This window comes from Delphinapterus leucas, chromosome 16 (genome assembly GCF_059928025.1).
Source record: "Delphinapterus leucas isolate spDelLeu-1000000601 "Yukka" chromosome 16, BTC_Dleu_Yukka2, whole genome shotgun sequence".
Lineage (NCBI taxonomy): Eukaryota > Metazoa > Chordata > Mammalia > Artiodactyla > Monodontidae > Delphinapterus > Delphinapterus leucas.
The window spans coordinates 69,443,832-69,461,477 of NC_143144.1; the positions used below are offsets into that span (position 1 = coordinate 69,443,832).

Sequence of the window (17,646 nt, forward strand, 5' to 3'; positions counted from 1 at the left end):
TTTTCGTCATACACACTATGCAATGTAAAATGGGTAACAGTAATGAGGGCACCTCTCAAGTTTCCCACTTAAACTGAATTAAGCTCTGAATTTTCTTGTGCTGCCTTAAATGAAATGATGTTTGCAATTTTAATACATCTACACAGCTCTAAGACAAAAGTACACTGTTCTAAAATATCTGATTTATAAGTTTTCATATCTTTTCAATAAGCCTTTTCCTACCCTAGGAAAAAATGTTCACTAACAGTGAACTGCTAAAGAAAACAGATATTAACTTAAAATATAAGAATTTTCTAACATAATTCTCAAATTATTTTAGCATTTGACTATTTCTCACCTGGCCTTAAATTAGTCCTTTAAAACCTTGAAAGGTCATGTTCAAGTTAACAGTGTTCCTTGGAGGGCAGATGCCGATCTCTTTACAATCCCCATGTGGATTTACAGTGGTAACTGTTACCCTCAGCATGACTATACACATTCTTAACAATTTTATGTGAGTAACAATCTACCATAATAGGCGAGGGGAGGGAATAGTAAAGCAATGCACCTGGCATGAAAGCTCTTCTGTATTATAAAATAAAACTCAGCTATCAGTTTCAGGTGCAGAATGTAGCTACAACCGGCGGAGCCAGCTGCTGCCTGGGAAAATGAAGACTCGTCTGGCCCCTGTGACGGGGGCAGGACGAGAGGTGGAAACAGTCTTGTGCCAATAGGAAGTGCACGCTTCACCCCTCCCTCCCCATGTTTGTCCAAGGTTGAAAAGTACACCCCCCCGTAAAAAAAAAAGAGAATCCTGGAGGCGCCAGGCTGTGGGCTGAGGGGAGCCAACTGTGGGTTTTAAAAGCGACAGAGGCAGGAGGGCCAGCTCTGAAGCCAAACAGATCAGAGTTCGAATCCCCCCTGCTTACCATCTGTGTGACTTTGGACGAGTCGGTTAACTTCCATGCCTTGGTTTCCCCATCTGGAAAATGGGCATGATATGATAAATCTTACCTCCTGGGCTGCTGGGAGGACTGGATAATACCCCTAAGACGCCTGGCACAGTGTCTGACGCACAGTGAGTGCTCAGTTCAATCAGTGGTCATCTGTCAACGGACTGTCCCCAGCACCAGCTGCTCCCAGAGCACGCTTGCTGCCTCAACGCCAAAGCCAATGACTCCACGTGCCCTTCGGGTGCGCGGGGGACTGAGCCCACAGGGACTTCCCTCTCGCCCAGGGGAAGCCTGCCGCAGCCCGGTCTCCCGGGGAGAGAAAAAGCCCGACCCCCACGCCGGCACGAGCCGGCCCCATCTCTCAGGGGGAACCCGGGAGCTCGAGGGAGAGGGCCGGGGGGAGCGGACCGCCCGGCAGCTTGCTGGAGTAGCGCCGGGCCCGGTGAGAGGGCGACCACGCACCTGTCCCGGCGCTCCCGGCGCGAGCAGCCTCCCGCAGCCCGCTCCCGCCCTGGCCGCTCGCACCCTCGGCTCCACCGGCTTCACCTCTGCAGCTACCCGCACTTTAAACCTCCGCCGGCGCTGCTGCAACGTCGCGCCATGATGACGCAACCGGCGCCCGGGGTGACGAGCGCAGCCGAGAGCCAGCCACTTCCGGGAGGGCCAGGTCTGGGGCTAGGCGCCAGGGCCCGGCGGCCGGGGCTTTGCGTGGCTCGTGGCCTCGTGCACTGGGGATAGGTCCGAGAGTAGAAGGTGTCCCCGCAAGTGTGTCTGCGTGGCCAGGTACGGCGTGTGCTGCCTAAACGCGCGGTGATTCTGCCTGGGCGCTGAGTCACGTGAGTGTGGGTGCATCTGTCTGCGTTGTGTGACCTCTGTTCCTCTAGAAGTTTGTATCTCCGCCCGGCTCTCCTGGGAGCCTGCACGTGGGCTGTCTTTTTATGAGATTTGTAGGACTGCAGAATTTATTGGGCATGAGGGAGGTAGGGATTGGGAATGACCCTGTTGTGTAGTTTTCCAAACAGTGGCTGAGTGCCTTTTCCTAAAGGAAGAATATAAGGAATTAAAAGAGAGATAAATAAGGCTTGGACGAGCCTGAGTCCAAATTTCTCTGCCTTTGGTCCTTGAAACAAATTAACAAGGGGCACAAAGAGTTTCTTTCACAGTATTTGTTGTACCATTGACAAGGCCAGTGGTTATCAAGAGATTAGCAATTTAGAAGGGAAAAGATAACCTTTTACATGCACTTAAGCAACAAGCATTAACTATGAACTAGCAGAAGGTACAAAGATCGTTAAGGCATAATCCCTGCCCTCACGCCTCTGCCACCAGTCCTCATCTCCTCTGCACACATGAACCCTAACCCTCTCTTCCAAACAATCTCTGCCCATGTCCATCCATCAAAAACCATCCACAGCTCCCACAGTCCAAATGCCTGAGCCTGGCATCTAAGGCTTACACAGAGAGGCTTCTACTTTTCCCACTGCTCTCCATCAAGAGCCCCTGCTTCAGCCTCTCCCATCGTCCCTTGTCAAGCCCTGGGCCCTCATACTCCTAACTGTGCTCACACCTCTCTCAGCTAAATTTGACAAGTTCTGTGTTGAACTAGGACTCCAAGCCTTCCCTGATGTCTCCAGCCCTCCATAAACACACTGTCATTTAAGTCTTTACTGAATTTGTTACAATATTGCTTCTGTTTTACATTTTGGGTTTGGGGCCACAAGGCACATGGGATCTTAGCTCCCCCACCAGGGATCCAACCCACACCCCCTGCATTGGAAGGCAAAGCCTTAACCACTGGACGGCCAGGGAAGTCCCAGTGCCTGTTTCTTAGGTATCACTATGATACTTTGTTATAGTAAATACATAACAGTAAACACAGTAACTACTTGTTGAAGCTAAGGAACAAGAAGTAAAACAAGAGTTCTTTCTCTGGCACTTCCTACTTCTGTTTGTAAATCCATCCCAAAACAATTCAAAACAGCAGGAATTGTTATTCATTTAAAAAAAGATTTTGAGCTCCTTGAAGTCAAGGGCCCTGTCTTTATTCAACCCCCCCCACACAACTTAGCTCTAAGCACACACCTAAGTATTTAAGGCCTATGATGACTAGAATAAGATGAATTCTCATCCCAAAATATCATGAAATTTGTGTACAGATTACTGACCCCTGACATTAAAAAAAAAAGAAAGAAAGAAAAAGAAAAGGAGGGGAGAAAATACAGGAAAGTCACAGGATTTGAAGTCACTGTTAAAGTAATGAGAAATGACGTAGAGCACCACAGGAATTAAAGTGTAAGCCAGAGGGGAAAATTAGGTTCTTATATAAACTTCATTTGTACGCAACTCTTCTGCAACACCCACTGCACAAGAGTTTACGGTACTTGGAGGAGATGTGGACTGCAGTGCACAGATTACTAAATGAGAACTGTTTTGGAAGCAAGTGACACCCTTGGCAGTCTTTTATCAACAGAACCACAATAACTTATAGTAATCCAGATCCAATCTAGTCAGCCAAGGTGGAGCAACAAGGACTGAAGGATTGAATTTACTCTCCTGCTAAGATGACAACAACAATAAAAAAAAATTTTTTTAAAAAGCAAAATATATAAAACAGCAAGCAGTGCAGGACTGTGGTCCATAAGGGAAAGGAAGTGAATGAGGTTAAGCACTATGATTGCCTCAGCCTACTGCCTAGAAAGAGTTGCCAGGCTATAGTGCAGACAGGGGTAATCTAGGAAGAGCTAGGTAGACTTTCTGAGGTGAGAAGCTAGAACTGGGAGACCAGGAAGGCCAAAACAGCTGGAACTGGGAGTAGAGTACCAGAGTGGTGTGCCTCTTCCCACAAGGCAGAGTGGAAAGATAACCAGTGAACATATGGGACCAGGAATAAGGCCTGGAAAATCCCATAAGTCGCAACTCAAAAAGTCTTGCCTCAGTAGTGGGGTAAAATTAACCGTAGAGTAAAACTTCTCTGGACCTACATAACAAATCTTAAAAGGCAGCCCCCAAAGGATCAAACTTCAGAAGAACAAAATATCCCAAAACAAAGTACAAGAATACTTAAAGAATATCAAAAATATCTAGCACCCAACAACGTAAAATTCACAATGTTACTCTTCCAATCAAAAATGATCAGGGATGGGCTTCCCTGGTGGCGCAGCGGTTGAGAGTCTGCCTGCCGATGCAGGGGACACGGGTTTGTGCCCCGGTCCGGGAAGATCCCACATGCTGCGGAGCGGCTGGGCCCGTGAGCCATGGCCGCTGAGCCTGGGCGTCCGGAGCCTGTGCTCCGCAACAGGAGAGGCCACAACAGTGAGAGGTGCACATACTGCAAAAAAAAAAAAAAAAAAAATCATCAGGGATGCAAAAGGAAGCAGGAAAGAATGAACCACAATGGGGAGAAAAATTAATTAACTGAAAGAGTCCCAGAAATGACAGAGATGATAGAATTGGTAAATAAGGACACTAAAACATACTTACAACTATATTCTGTAAGTCCAAGAAAGTAGAGGAAAGATTGAGTTAAGTAGAGATGTGGAAAACTTAAAAAAGACCCAAATCAAACATTAGATATTATAAAACCATTGTCTGAGATTTTTAACACACACACATGCACACATCACTTGTACAGGATGAACAGCAAGTTAGACGTTACTGGAAAAAAAAAAAATTAAAGAACCAGAAAATGTTGGAATAGAAACTATCCAAAATGAAACACAAATAGAAAAAAGTAAAGACTGAAACTAGAAATGAACAGAGTATCAGTGAGCTTAATATATATGCAACTGGCATCCCTGAAGAAAAGGAGAAATATCAGAAATACATATTTGAAAAAATAATGGCTGAAAACTTCCCATATTTGATTAAAACTATAAATTCACAAATCCAAGAAGCTCAACAAACTCTAAGTAGAAACAAGAAGAAAACTATACCAAAGAACATCTCAATTAAATTGCTTGCAACCAGTGATAAAGTGAAAAATCTTAAAAACAGAGGGAAAAAGACACATTACAGTGCAGAGGAACAAAGATCAGAATGTCAGGAGACTTCTCATCAGGAATATGCAAATGAGGAGACAGTGAAGCAGCATCTTTAAAGTACTCAAAAAGAAAACTGTCAGTTTAGGATTCTTTCCCCAAACATGTATTTCAAACACAAGACAAAGACATATCTGACACACAAAAGCTGAAAGAATTCACCACCAGCAGACACTACAAGAAATGTTAAAAGAAACTCCTTCAGGTAGAAAGAAAATACAGCCAGATGGAAATTTGAATCTACGTAAAGGAATCAAGCGCTCAAGAAATCATAAATCTGTAGGTAAATAATTTTTTTCCCTTTTAAAACTCTTTTAAAAGATAATAGCTTAATGCAAAAATAAAAACAATATGGGGGGGTTATAATATATGTAGAAATAAAATGTATGATGACAGCACAACATCCAGAAAGGGGGAAGTATCTGTTGTTGTAATATTCTTATACTAAGCATAGCGTGGTGTAATATACTTGAAGGTAAACTGTGATAAGTTAAAGATGTATACTCCAAAATATATATATAAAATAAAATAAAAAGATGTATACTCCAACTCTTAAAACAACTGCCATAAAAGTAAAACAAAGAGTTGTAGCTAATACATCAACGAAGAAAATAAAGCAGAATCATTAAAAAAAAAAAGTCACTCGAATCCAAAAGAAGGCAGTAAATGAGGAGAAAGGAAAGAAAAATGGATTGAGAAAGAAAAAACACATAGCAAGATGGTAGATTTAAATTCATGCATATAAGTAATCACCCCAGTTAAAAGGCAAAGATTGTCAGACTGGAGAAAAAAGCAAGAACCAACTGTATGCCATCTATCAAAAGAAATCACTTTAAATATAAAGACAAATAAGTTAAACGATTGAAAAACAATGTACCATGCTAATGATAATCAGAAGAAATATGGGTGGTTATATTGATATCATACAAAGTAGATTTCAATACAAAGAATATTACCAGAAATAAAGAGGATCATTTCATAATGATAAAGGAGTCAATCCATCAAGGGGAAAAAACAATTCTAAATATTCATGCATCTAGTACAAAGCTTCCAAATATATGAATCAAAAACGGACAGACTTTCAAGGAGAAATAGAAAAATCCATGATTACAAACTAATTTCAGCACCTCTGTTTCCATAACTGAGCAATTAGGCAGAAAATCAGTAAAGATATACAAGGCTTGTACAATACTGTCAACCAACTTGGCCTAATTGACATTTATAGAACACTACACGCATAGATAGAATATCATTTTTTTCAAGTGAATACGGAACGTGTCTTGGTAAAACCTGCCATAAAACAAGCCTCAATAGATTTATAAGGATTCACATCACATAAAACATACTCTGACCACAACGGAAATTAGAAATCATTAACTTAGAAGTATCTGGAAAATCCCCAAATATTTGGAAACTAACATGCCTCTAAAAAAACAAAAACACCCCACCGTTTAAGGAATAAATAGAATGAAAATTAGAAAGTACTGTGGGCTGAATGATGGTGAAAACACTCTTATAAAGGCTGGGACTCAACACCTTGAAATACCGCACTGAGATCAGTGATTTGAGTTGAGACCCGTCTTCTCTTCTAATACAGATATATTAGTGCTATGAACTCCTCACTAAGTTTTGCTTCAGCTACATCCGTCAAATTGTGACGTGTGCTTTTTTTTCTCTGCGAGAATATTATGAGGAACAGTGTCAACTGACTTGCCGAAATCCAATGACAAGATATCTATGACACGCCCTGATCTCAAATACAACAATTACTCCATCACAGACTTTTAAAGGCTATAAAGTTTGGCCTGACTTACCCTTACTGAATCTATGCTGTTCCCATGGTCCACTTTCCTCTAGATTTGTTTTCTTCATTCATTTATTTAATAAACATGTACAGCACACCTACCGCCCACCAGGGAGCATAGGATAAGATAGCCTAGGAGACTTACACGCAACTGTTTGATAATTGTGTCCCAAAAGATTCAAAAATCAGCATCAAGTTCAGTAGCCTGTGGCTTCTACAACTCTGTTGATCTGGGGCAGGCAATGAGACCTGTCTGTCCAATACCCATTCCTTGCAGGGTCCTGGCTATCAGAAGCCTGATTTTATTCAGAGTGATCTCTTGCCCAGCCCCGAGAAAAGAGTGAATCAAAGTATCTGAGTTAATTATGATAATCTTGTTCTCTAATAGTCTAACTGTCCCCCGCAGCCAAGATGGTCTTATGACCCAGTTCTGGGCAATGACACCTAAGAGAAAATCAAACTTGAGGATTTCTGGAGAAGTGTTTCTTTCCTAGGAAAAGGGAACAGATACAGCTGGCACTGCTTCTTTTTCACTTTTTTTCCCCATTTGCTCTATAATTTAATGTCCAAACCCCACATTATCAATCACACACCTCTGGATTTTAAGCCACTGAAATCTTTTTTTCTGTTACAGACAAATTGCATTCCTGACTCATATTTAATTTTTAAGCACAGTGATTCCGGCTGCTAGAATAACTCAAACATATGGGAGAAAAAGAGCATTGAGAAATAGTCCCTGCCAGTATATCACGCTGGGGGATGGCAATGGACGTGACCTTGGAGCCTGCCATTTAGAACGTACCTTAGGCCAGAAGAGAATGGAATCCCCTCTGACTCACTTTTACCACATGTGTGACAGAACAGGTACTTCAATTTGACTGAAAACTGCTTCATAGTAGATTAAGCCAAAAACTTCAAATAAGCCAAGCAGGAGGCAGTCATGCTTCTGGGAGAGCTGGCTTGGCATCTACTGTGTGGGCTGCAGGACAAAGCTGATGCACCCCAGGAAGCAAGGCCAGTGGGAACTAGGTAGGGTTCCAGGCTTTCAGCCACAAGCAGGGCCTCAGGGCAGGGCACCAGCTCTAGAGTTGGAAGCAGGGCACTGAATCAGTAACTGCTAGAGCTGTAATTAAGAAATTAGCTTCCAAGTCAAGTTCTTTTGTTTACAACTGTTAGTTTACTCTTAAAAAGGAAAGTTATTTTTCCTTGTCCCAGGAGTGTAGCCAGGCTCTGTGGTTTAAGTCCTGAGGTTCTGTTGAAAGAGGCTAAGTCATTGCCATTAGCAGCCTTTTTGTTACTGAAAGACAAAAAATGAGAAACTATTGACTGTCTTTGGTCACCAGAGGAGACAAAACCGGAACGGGCCTTCACTTCCTCTGTGGAATCAAGCTGGATCGTGTGACAGGGAGAGGTTGTCTGAGGCAGTAGAGGCCAGGAAGGCCCAGGTGCTGAGAAGGGGCTCAGGATGGAGGACTCTGCTCATGGATCTGATTGGAGATGGCTCCAATGTAGGCCCTAGAGGTGGCAGATCTTCAGAAGGAGTGTGAAAGTGGAAGCACTATGGAGAGAATAGAGAGTCTTGGGAGCCTCGGTGAAGGTCCCGGTGGCTGAGCCCGTTGGGAAAACAGAGCTCCACGCACCGTGCAGGGTGTAGGCAGGGAACAGTGGTGAAGAGGGCCAGCCTGAACAGAGCCAGGGCCTCTGGCTCACAACACATGTGCCAGGGAAAGGGAGAGGAGGGGAGTCCCAACGCTGATCACCATTGGACTTCTAGGGACCCTTGACACGAGCAGTTTGGAGACAGATTAATTCAACATCAATTCATGCATAACACATTGACTGAGGGCCCGCTTTGTGCCAAGCATCTTTTTCAGGCACCGAGGATACACAGATGAGGCTGTCACACATAGATCCTGCCCTCATGGAATTAATAGTCTAACAGCCTATGGAATGTTGGGAGGGAGGCAGTAGGGAGAGTAATAAACAAGCAAACAAATAAAATCATGACAAGTTTTGGAAACTGCAATGAAGATCCAACAGCATCTGTCACAGAGAATAACAGAGGTGACCAACATTAGATAAGGTGATGGGAAGGGCCTCTCTAAGGGAGGAGCAGCTACCTTGAGGCTGGGGTGTGAGAAGGATATGAAAGGAGACCAGGAAAGATCTTTCTAAAAAGAGGGAACTACACCTGCCAAAGCCCTGAAGGAGGACAGAGCTTGGCAGACAGAAGTGAACAAAGGCCAGTGCAGGCTGGAGGGAGTGAAGGGGATGTGTCAGAGGGAGGGGTTGGGAAGACAGAAGGGGCCAGATAGAGCAGGACTTTTTAAGCCGTAGTAAGAAGTTTGAAAAATGAGAAATAAAATGGTGACATGTCATACATGTTGTGGCGGAATCCACATGCCCTTTACCTTATAAAGATTAGAAAAGAATGCATCAAAACAAACCCAGGTCTGTGGACCTGGACAGCCCAGGAGGAGGAGAAATGGGCATTGATTCAGGAGCTATGATGTGGGCAGGGGCCTACCTGCTGCAAACTGGCCTCAGAGAACCTAGGCAAGAGGTAAGTACATTTTGTAAGCTACCACTTATTGGGCACTTACTGTGTGCCAGGCACTGTTCTAGCACTCCATAGGCATTATCTCAAGCAATCCTTTGTAGCAGGCATGGTGCTGTGTGAAAAAGAGCCCGTGCCAGACAGCCACTGGTAGACTTTAATACAGAATTCTACTTAGAAAGGCCTTAGAAGGACTGAGAGGACAAAAGGGGATAGTGAGGCAGCCTGGAGATTAGCAACAATGGAAGATCACTACCCTCCCTAGGGCTGGAGTGACAAAGCCAGGTGCTAACAGAGCCCCTAGGCAACAGCTGGGACCAAGGAGAGAGGGGCTGCCTAGGGGGAGCCGAAATCACAGAGCTGCCACCGCTGGAGATGCCCCCTGAGAAAGAGGGGGATACCCTCCCTGGCTTTTGCCTCTTTCTGGCCTCATCTGCCAGCCCTCCTACTGGCTGAAGCAAACTGCAGGGGAATCTAAGGAATGAATTTGCAGGGGGGCTACCTCACCCACCCACCCAGCCCCTCCCCAGACATAAAGTAGAGCAGAGAAGGATGGGGATTGGATCTGAGAGCAAGTAGGCAAATAAGGTACCCATCGTCCCAGCAGCCCCATGAGCTAGGAACTATTATTACCCTGATTTTCTATATGGGAAAACTGAGGCACAGGGAGAGGTTAGGTGAATTTGGTATGTGGAAGAACCCTGATTTGAATTCAGATCCATCTGATTCTAGAGCCCAAACATGTAACTGATAGCGTTACTCAGCCAGCATAGGTGAGAGCCTGGGAGTTAGGACTGGGCCACTAGATCCCAGGTCTGAAAAGCTTATCTGTATGTTAAACCCCACTCATGAAGGAGCTGAGGGTAGTGATACTAAGAGGTGGCTGGCTTAAACACTGAGCTGCTGCTAGCTGGGACATCAGTGGACTAACCCCGAGTCCTTCCAGCAGAACGCCTGAGAGTTGTGACAGGGCTTTGGAGCCCGACAACCTGGGTTTCAATCATGGTCTGCCATCTACCAGCTGTGTGACCCTGAGAAAGTGATTTAACCTCTCTGAGCCCCCAAATTCTCTCATTTTAAAAGTGGATTTGCTAATGTTCACTTACTGGGTTATTTTAAGGTAAAATGGAATAATGTATACAGATAATTAGCATATTGCCTGCCACATGGTGAGACTTACTAGATAGTAGCTATTATTATGATTGTTGTTAGTCTCCTCTTGCGTAGACTCTGAAGACAAAAGAGAGGTCCTATTCCTTTGAGCTTGAATCCTAGTGAAGAATTTATCCTAAAATCTTTGGAACTCATAGCAACCGTTAACTTTACTTTGTTCTGGGAAGAATGTCTCTGTATCAGTCAGGATGGGCTAGGTTATGACTCAGTAACAAATGTCTCAGAGTCTTGAGACAACAAAGTTTATTTGACTATGTTACATGGAAACTGCAGGTTATTACAGGGGCTCTGCTTATAAGGTCACTAAGGGAGGCTCCATCTTGACACTTGCTTCCTTGATTGCTGAGGCTGGGACCAGAGAGTATAGTGAACCATGCACTGGCTCTTAATCCACACATCACTTCTGCTCCCATTTCATTAGCTAAAGCATCATATAAAGCAAGAGAGTGAAGCAAGAGGTGGTGTAATCCCACCATGTGCCCCAAACAAGGTAACTAAACATTTATGAACAACCCTAATGACTATCAGAACAACCTCAGTGAAACTTCTGGTTGGGCTGGATAAAGCAAAGGCCCCAATCTGGAATGAAGGGATTCAGGAGCCTCTAACAGGCCAGACTACCCTATATGACATCACAAAAGTTTGTCCTTGTTGTGCCTAGAATTGCATCTCCGAAGACATTGTCTTTTAGGAAAAACTTTCTTCCTAAATATTGCTTAAGACCACTTCTCTGAAAACCGCTGTTGGTTCTTGGAACATATGATCCAACATGGTTTGTGGAGCTGAGATGCTGACTGTAAACAAAGCATCTTGTCTTCTGGGAGAGGGATCCTAATGTAGGCTAGATTCTTCATGCCCGTACTTACCCGGGACCTTTCTTCCACTGTTGTATAACCTGATGTCAGATTATTGCGTACTGATGGCTCGTGGAGCAAGTTCAAGCTCTGGGTGTAAGCCTTTCCTCAGCTTTCACAACCCCACGTCCTGCTGGATTTCTTTCTACCTACCTGAATGTTCTTTCTTGGCATCTTTTGCTGGTTCAAAGCCCTCCTTCACTCTCATTCCACACTCTGTCCTTAGAAGACCAGGAACCTAGGAGTCATTCTTAACTGCTTCCCACATCCAATCGAATACTAACTTCTGGCAACTTTACCTTCTAGATAGCTTTAAACTAATCATCTCTTTATCGTCCTCTCTACTTGAACTGTCTTATTCCAGGCCACCACCATCTTCCCTGGGCGGCACAGCAGCTTACTACCTGGACTCCTCATGTCTGCTTTCTATACACCACCCTCCCAAACACCCCACATATCAGCCAGGATGAACATTTGAAAGTACAACACTGACGATGTCAAACACCCCCATTTCTCTGCCTGATCCCCACTCCAACTGATTAAAATCTTTTCAATTATTCCTTATAGTTTTTAGAACTGCCAATGCTTGGCACATTCCACCCTTGTTAATCTCACCACCCTCATCTCCTCCCACTTGCCCTCTTTTTCTCCAACTTCAGTCACCCTTTCTTTCTTTCAGTCCCCAGGAAAAACAGGCTTTACTCTTCCATTGCACAAACTGCTTTCTCTGCCAGCAGAGAGAGCACAACCCTTTTTTCTCTCCAACTCATGCTTCATAACGTAGCTCAGATCTCACCTCCTCATGAAAAACTTTTTGACCCTCAGACTAAGGCAGGCCCCATATCATATGCTTCTTCCCCAAGGGACTTATCACAATTATAATTGAATATTAATTAATTGTAGAATTAGCCATTTAAGATCTGCCTTTCCCTCTTGAATGTCCATCTTGATTTCTCCCATTCCTTTCCTTTGTATTCCTAGCATCTAACAGTACCTTGTACAATACAGATTCTTAAGATCTATTTGTCAAATATCTAAATACAACAATACTAACAAAGGAAGGTGTGAATGGCTATGACAACTGTCAAGAGTCCTGGACAAGGGTAGCTCTAGAAACAGGAGTATTCAAGGAGAGATATATGAACCTAGAGTTTTGGGGGCTCAGGACTCACGGGTCTTGGGGAAGACATGTATCCAAGCTTGACAGGGAGATAGGAAGCAGATTTCCCATTCCTCTCCCACCCCAACTTCCTGAGCCAGAGTAGGCGGAAGAACATAATACAAGGGAGAACAGGGGCCCAACTCTCCAGTGGTAACCAGCAACACAGTGGGAGGTGGTCCACAATGGATAAGAACACCACAATTAAGTACAAGGCAGGGCTTCCCTGATGGCGCAGTCGTTGGGAGTCCGCCTGCCGATGCGGGGGACACGGGTTCGTGCCCCGGTCCGGGAGAATCCCACATGCCGCGGAGCGGCTGGGCCCGTGAGCCATGGCCGCTGAGCCTGCGCGTCCGGAGCCTGTGCTCCGCAACAGGGAGAGGCCACAACAGTGAGAGGCCGGCGTACCACCAAAAAAAAAAAAAAAAAGAAAGAAAGACACTAGTGCCCAATACACTTGAAGGAAGGAATTTGAAAATACTTGAGAGGAAAGCTAGACATGGCTGTAGACAGACTAATTTTTATTTTTCTTCCCTCAGAATCAGTCTTTGTCAAAAAAGAAAAAAAAATTTCATGAAGGGGACAAGGAGAAACAGGACTACTCTGCATTTATTCTTTTTCTAATGAGTTCAAAGTAAGCTAGAAACTTACTTATTAAGTCTAATTGAAAGGAAGATCAATTGAAGTTCAGCTGAGGCTCATTTTTAGAATACTTTTAAATAAATTTACTTTCATTACTTTTGGGGACATAGAAGCTCTAAGATTTTCTTCTGGAAAATTATTCTCCTGGGTATTCTAAACATACTCCTTAAAACTGTGTCTGGCTTTTAACTTACAGATTTCCCAAAAGAACAATTTTCCAAAGTAAAGAGTGTTATCAACCCAGTTTCCAATGATCTAAATTGCCTGATATAAAGTGAAACCTGAATAAGCATGATGCCGCTGATTGCGGTTTCAACCAGATATTTTCTGACGGTCATCATCATATTATTCCTTAAAATATTTGAAGTTTATTACAAGGATGACCTCCAACATGAAGGTAAGATATTAGAAAACAGGCTTTCCATAATTGAGGGTCACAGGGTGCAATCCTCTCTCCCAGCCCCGCTTTGTTATTCCGCTGTCTTGGGAGGGGATTCAGTCTGACCCTTCACTCAGTTAGGATGACTTACACCTCATCTGTTCCTGTTGCACATCCAATTCTGCTTAGGAGATGGCAAAACCTTTTCCCCTTTATCAAATTATTTTACAGTTACTTTTTCCAGAGGCTTTCTATTCTGGTCCAGGGTTCCTACTTCACCTCTGTCTATAAATTTAGCCCACATACATGAATTGTAGAATTCCTAGTAACCACTATAGGCTACGGGTGGAATCACACAAACCTTAATGCCCACAACGTTGGTTTCTCTGTAGATTATTTATAAGTGATTTTCTTAGAGGACAGTCTGTCTACACTTCTAGGCCACCTGCTCATTAACTGCTGATGATACTGGGCTGTCCAAAGAGTGTCTTCGGTGTTTAAGTAAAAATAAAAGACACATTTTTCATTTTCACCAAGAACTTTATTGAACAACCTATTCACCCTTTTGTTCCACACCTTCTGCCACTTTTCAGGCAACTTCATAACTCCACCTTCCCAAAATTTTTTGAGCAAAGAACTGTTCCAGGTATCTTTTACAGTCTTCCAGGGAATGGAATTTTTCTCCATTAAGAGAACTTGGTAAAGACTGAAATAAATGGAAATCCAAAGGTACAATGTCTGGTGAATATGGCGGATGAATCAGAACTTCCCAGGCAAGCTGTAACAGCTTTTGCCTGGTCATCAAAGAAAAATGCGGTCTTGCATTATCCTGATGGAAGGTCATGCGTTTTCTGTTGACTAATTCTGGATGCTTTTCGTCGAGTGCCACTTTCACTTGGTCTAATTGGGAGTGGTACTTGTTGGAATTAATCGTTTGGTTTTCCGGAAGGAGCTGATGATAGAGGACTCCCTTCCAATCCCAACATATACACAACATCACCATCTGTGGATGAAGACCAGCCTTTGGTGTGGTTGGTGGTGGTTCATTTCACTTGCCCCACGATCTCTTCCGTTCCACATTATTGTACAGTATCCACTTTTCATTGCCCGTCACAATTTGATTTTTTGTTTGTTTGGTTGGTTTAACATCTTTATTAGAGTATAATTGCTTTACAATGGTGTGTCAGTTTCTGCTTTATAACAAAGTGAATCAGCTATAACACATGGAAAGGTCAGGGAATGGACAACAATGTATTTGGAGATACTTGAGCTGAGACCTCAGCCATCTCATCCTTGGATTTTTTTTTTTTAATGCTTTACAGAGAAGCATATACTTTTTATTAACAGTGCAGCAGTATCTGTAATGACTGAGAGGATCTGCCAAAAGAATAAAGCCTCCTACCCACCCAGCCCCCGCAAAAAACACTACTCTTAAAACAAATTGTGTGGATGGACCTAGAGTCTGTCATACAGAGTGAAGTAAGTCAGAAAGAGAAAAACAACATATGCTAACACATATATATGGAATCTAAAAAACAACAAACAAAAAAATGGTTCTGAAGAACCTAGGGGCAGGACAGAAATAAAGATGCAGATATAGAGAATGGACTTGAGGACATGGGGAGGGGGAAGGGTAAGCTGGGATGAATTGAGAGAGTCGCATGGACATATATACACTACCAAACGTAAGGTAGATAGCTAGTGGGAAGCAGCCGCATAGCACAGGGAGATCAGCTGGGTGCTTTGTGACCACCTGGAGGGGTGGGATAGGGAGGGTGGGAGGGAGATGCAAGAGGGAGGAGATATGGGGATATATGTATATGTATAGCTGATTCACTTTGTTATACAGCAGAAACTAACACACCATTGTAAAGCAATTATACTCCAATAAAGATGTTAAAAAAATAATAGTTACAATAATAAAATTATCTACTTGGTCAATAACCTCACTTTATAAACCACGGTGACTCTTAGCCAAATTCAAATTAAGCAGAGTAGTCAGCTGGCTCTCCTCTGCATGTGACATGCAATCTGTTCTTATTCACAAAACCAAAGGTGGCACAAATAGGAATCCTGTTATTAATCAGGCATGTGCTTCACGGTTTTACAACATGGCTGCCATTCAGACACATCCAAAATGATAATTATTCTGAGCCGTTAATTACAGCTGGGCAAACTGTATTATGCAGACCTGTGAAGGGTCTTGGAATGTTGAGTATAAAGCTCATTCTATGGTTTTAATCTGTGTGTGCCCTATTTCCCTCATCCGCAAAACAAGTCTAATAATAGGACATACTTTATGGGGTTAATGTGAGGATTAAGAATTAAAATATATAAGGCTCTAGGACGGTGCCTGGTGCATAGTGGGAACTATATAATGTTTGCAGTCATGACAAGAATCCCCAGGAGAATATGTAGTCCTCTGAAAGAAAGGCTGCATTTGACCCAACAACCATCAATCCCCCTTGCTTTCACAGGTCATAAGTGATAAATGTGGCCTTTGAGAATCACAGGCTTGCCCAGCTCCAACTCAACAAACGTTCCTTTTTCAGATAGAAAATTTCTAGGATTTTCCTTTGATAACCATGTTATAGATTGAGTCAGTAAAGTCTTTAAAGCAGTATTTCCTAACTTTTTAGAATCAGGGAACACTTTGAGAGTGTAATGAAACTGTAGACTTCCTCCTGATTAAAAAAAAAAACATACATGTAAAAGTTTGCATTCCATTTCAGGGGGCTCATAATCGCCCCCCGCCATGATCATTCATGGACCCCAGATTAAGAATCAGTGTTCGAAAGCATGGCTTGGAAGAGAGCCACCTTTGGATCTTGTTCTTTTAAGGATGTCTGAAACAAAATGAGACAGAAACACATACTTGCACATTGTAAAGGAAGTATTAACTACTGTTAGCCAAGGGGGTCGATAAATAAGGGGTTCTGGTGAGGATAAAGGTGATGAAAGAGGAGGAGAATGAAGAGGAGAACACGAGGGGGAGGGGGAGTCACCCCAAATGGATCAAAGTTGATAAACTAAATGTACACTTTTACCTTTAAGCGAGCCAAGTATGCACACTGCTTGGAACTGAAACGTACTGTATGGCTGTAATTATTGGCAACACTGGAGGCAGTTTATCTGATTGTATCAAAGCTTTCTTTTAAACCTCAAACAGGTAAAATATTATCACTGGGGCTCTTCACCCCCTGTTCAATGACTGAGATACAAAAGAAATGCTAATTATGGGAATTGAGCTGTGAATTTTGAGTGACCCTAGGGACAAAATGATTATCTGGTTGTCTTAAGTTGCGGGGAAATTTATTAGGGGGTTTTAAGATTACATTAACTGATTTTTACCTTAAGTGCTCCACCTGGAGAAGCATTAAAGTCTCCTGATAAGGAATGATTTCAAAGAGGTAATGGCATTGGCCAGAAGACTTTTTTTTTTGGTGAGTCAGGGGTACTGTAAGGAGAAAGCCCAAGTGAGGTGGATGTGTCCTGCTGGGGCCATGTGATGGGCTTGGCACTTCGACTAGGGCTCACTAGAGCCCCTACTCATCTCCTATTTCTGACAGTGATGAATGCCAGAGACCAAAGAGGAAGAATAATATATTTACAACAAAGGTCATAGAATGAGGCCAAGGACCCAGTTACATTTCTGCCCCATTATGACCTTAGATTGCATCCCTGCCTCTAAAAGCCAAACATCTTCTTAGGATCTGTGAGCGATGACATGCTTTTACCTGTGCTGACCTCTGTTGCCTTGTCTTCTACCGTCTCCCCTACCCCAAAACCTCCACTTTGCCCCAGTCCCCAAGGCCATCTCTTTGTTCTTGGACCATCCCAAGCTCACCCCTGGCTCAGGGCTTCTGTATTTATTGTCCTCTCTGCCAGGAACATTCCTTCTCTAGGTATTTGCATGGCTGACTCATTCTCATGTTTCAGTCTGAGCTCAGTTAGCAACTTTCTGTCCCCTGCTTTGGCACTTTCCTTCATACTGTCCTATTTTATTTATAGCACTTATCACTGTCTGAAAGTAATCTCTTGATTTATTTTCTTCATGTTGTCAGTCTTCCCCATTAGACTGTGAGCTCCATGAGAGCGGGGATCGTCTA

At 43.3% G+C, this 17,646-nt stretch overlaps 1 protein-coding gene across 9 annotated transcripts in view; it reads right to left on the minus strand.

Moving 5' to 3' along the window:
* Positions 1–1,513, minus strand: part of GPAM (glycerol-3-phosphate acyltransferase, mitochondrial) — a 46,239-nt gene extending 44,726 nt beyond the window's left edge. For 2 of the 9 annotated variants that reach the window (XR_016388162.1, XM_022568787.3), the window contains exon 1: positions 909–1,371. Coding sequence is in view for 6 of the 9 variants with exons in the window: in XM_022568787.3 (XP_022424495.1) it covers positions 909–945 (37 nt within the window). In the remaining 3 variants the exon portion in view is untranslated. Of the gene's footprint in view, positions 1–908; positions 1,374–1,394 lie in introns of those variants that run through there. The other 7 variants (XM_089898173.1, XM_022568782.3, XM_089898171.1 and 4 more) reach the window with 6 other exon arrangements.
* Between the last annotated feature and the right edge of the window lie 16,133 nt (positions 1,514–17,646).